The sequence below is a fragment of the Acanthisitta chloris genome, unplaced genomic scaffold (genome assembly GCF_000695815.1).
Source record: "Acanthisitta chloris isolate BGI_N310 unplaced genomic scaffold, ASM69581v1 scaffold16569, whole genome shotgun sequence".
NCBI lineage: Eukaryota > Metazoa > Chordata > Aves > Passeriformes > Acanthisittidae > Acanthisitta > Acanthisitta chloris.
In genome coordinates, this window is record NW_008693227.1 from 1 (window position 1) to 2,992 (window position 2,992).

A 2,992-nucleotide genomic window follows, 5' to 3' on the forward strand; every position below is an offset into this window, starting at 1 on the left:
CCTGGACCTGGGCATGGGAAACATCAGTTTAATTGTCTCTGTCTTTGATCATTTTAAACCAGTTACCCCTCTGTAGTTTAGAATCCCGGAATGGTTTGGGTTGGGTGGGACCTTAGCGCTCATCTTAGTCCACCTCCTGCCCTTCCACCCTGCTCAGCCTGGCCTGGAACACTTCCAGGCATGGAGCAGCCACAGCTTCTCTAGGCAACCTATGCTAATGCCTTAGCACCTTCACAGGGAGGAATTTCACAGAATCCATCAGGTTGTAGAAGACCTCCAGGACCATCAAGTCCAACCTGTGACCCAGCACTACCTTGTCAGCTAGATCAGGGCACTGCGTGCCACATCCAGTCATTCCTTGAACACCTCCAGGGACGGTGACTCCACCACCTCCTTGGACAGCCCCTTCCAATGCCTGACCGCCTTTTCTTCCTAGTACAGCATCTAACCCTGTCCTCTGGCAGTGTGAATTCCAAGGTATTCCCCCAAGCCTTACCTTTGCCAGCAGCCACAGGAGCAGTGTCCAGCCCTGCCAGCATGCCCCGCAGCACTTGTGTCTTGACAGCATGGCTGGCCCAGAGCTGCTGCAGGTGTGTCACGTTGAAGGCCTGCACCTCTCTGTCGTAGAGCCACTGCAGGTTTGGGAACTCACAGTCGTACAGGACAAGGGGGAACTCCACAGCCATGCTGGGGACAAGGACAGCACATGGTACCAGAAACACAGCTCAAGAACAGGAGTCTGCCAAACCACCCCTGTCCCTCCCAGAACTCCCTTTCCCAACACAAGCTGACTGAATTTTCACCAGATACCAAGGACTAAAGCTATCAAAACCTTGAGAGCAAGAAAACAGAGATCTTTATGGATACATCCCAGCAGCCTGCTTCCATGCTGTGAGACTGTTCCATGTGCTGCAGGGACGTGGCTTGCCAGTGGCTCTTCGGGCACAGCCATCGCTCTGAGCCCAGGGCTTTCCTTGAGCAATCCCTACCTATACTGCGGCTTCCTGGGGTTCTTCTCCACATCCAGCAGCTCATCGATGATGTCAGGACTCTCCATGCCCTGGCCAATAAGGAAGAGGATGGCCATCATGCAGCGAACCTGGTGGTACAGGAACGCCTGTCCCGTCACCTCGAACTGGCACAGCCGGAAGGGATCCCCCGGCCCGATCCTCCTCCGCTCTCCACCCACGTCACCGCGGCGCTGAGGATGGTCCTCTGGAAGTTGACCACCCCGTTGGCCACGTCCATCTTGCAGAGGTTGCGGAAGTCGTGGGTGCCCACGTACCTCTGGGCCGCGGCGTGCATGAGGGCCACGTCCAGGCGGGCGCAGGGGAAGAAGTACCGGTAGGTCCTGCGGAGGCAGCTGAAGCGAGCGCTGAAGTCAGGCTCCACGGGGGCCCAGGCCAGCACACGGATGTCAGGGGGCAGCACCCTATTCAGGATGTGGGTGTAGCGCAGCTCCTCCTGCTCCCCCTCGCCCACATGGCCATTGAGCTGCTTCCCCTCTGGCAGGCTCGAGCGGAGGTCGAGGGAAATCACCTGCAGAAACAAGGCAGGATTAGAGCATGGTTGGAGCTAAGTCTTCCTACACCACTGGGGAATCAATCCAGGATCTCCTACAGATGAAGGTGGCTTCAATCAGGCGGTCCCACCCCGCCTTTCTGCGGGCAGAGCCACGAGTGCCTCTGCTGAGCATCTGAGCAGATGCCACAGATTCCTTTAATAACACAGGCAAAGTTGCAGGCTGCCTACGTGGCACAGTCTCGGAACAGTTTCAGCTTTAGTCACTGGGTTTGGGTTATAATGTGCTTTTTTTTTTCTTCGCCAAGCTGGAGGTGATGACTTGAAGGCAGTAACAGCCTGGCTGGCTGGGAAACCTGGTGTGGGAACAAGTGCATTCCCACCATGGTGCTGCATGCTGAAATGGCACAAGAGAAGGCACTAAGTGCCCTGATTTTGTGCTGCTCATGCTGCCAAGGACAGCGGAGCAACCATCCGAGGCCAAACCCACACCAGCTCTGCTTCCAGAGCCAGGAGGGAAGGAAGGAGACTGGCCTGATGGAGGACACACCATGGCTGTGCTCTCCTCAATGGCTCAGCCAGCGGGATGGCTCCATGCCCACCGAGCGGGCCGGCTCGCTCCCCTCCCTCTAGCTCCCACTCCCACGCTCCTTCCGCTGGCGGCAGCTCCCCTCAGACCCTTCTGTGCAGGAATTCAGCTGCCTGGCGCTGCAGGAAGTGAGCCAATTCTGGGGGATTTTGGGTTTTGGTGGGATTGGCAAGTTAAATTAGCTGAGAGGGCCCTGCCAAGGGGTATTGCCCCTTTTTGGGCAGTGCTAAGGAAGATGTAGTCTAAGACATGTTTTGACCTCCTAAAACAGGGCCCTGGAAAACAAATGGAACTAATATGGGGAAACAAATGGAAAACAAATGGAACTAATATGGGGAAGAATAGCACTAATAAATACCTCAATGGCTTGAAATCATCGTTCCACACGAGGAAGCCATTGCTAGGCTCACTTTCAGGGTTAAGAGCTGATGCTTTAGAAGAACAAATCGAAGCTGAGCTGTGGGACAGTAATCCCACTGGATCTCCATCCCACCCAGGAACCCCCCAGGAAGGCCCAGGTCAATGCTGACCTGCCCAAAGGCACTGACGCCCTTGTCCGTGCGCCCACAGCGGTGATAGTTGGAGGTCTGTCTGTCATCCACCAGACGTGTCTTCTTCAGGGCTTCAAATAGCTTCTCCTCAATGGTGTTGGGAGTGTTCTCCTGGCTGGCAAAGCCCTGGTAGTCCCAGCCCAGGTAGGCGATGCGCAGTGCCACGTGTCTGCGACCATAGGCGCTGAAGTCAAAGGGCCGTTGTTGGCGTTTCCTGCCCTTCCCGGGGGCTGGAGGAGCCTCTGTGCTCCCAGTGCTCCTCTTGTCCTCCTGGAGCTTCTCCTGTAGGCGCTTCACCTCCGCTTCCAGCTCTTGCACCCTCCTCAGGAGT

The 2,992-nt window shown here is 56.2% G+C and overlaps 1 protein-coding gene across 1 annotated transcript; it reads right to left on the reverse strand.

The window, feature by feature from the left end:
- Positions 1–496: 496 nt before the first annotated feature.
- On the reverse strand, positions 497–2,985 carry PUS3 (pseudouridylate synthase 3; the record flags this gene model as incomplete). Its single annotated transcript, XM_009083006.1, is given in 4 exon segments — positions 497–687; positions 990–1,191; positions 1,194–1,539; positions 2,641–2,985. Coding segments are annotated over 4 exon segments (1,084 nt in total), but the record flags the coding sequence as incomplete, so codon positions are not given.
- Positions 2,986–2,992: the final 7 nt, after the last annotated feature.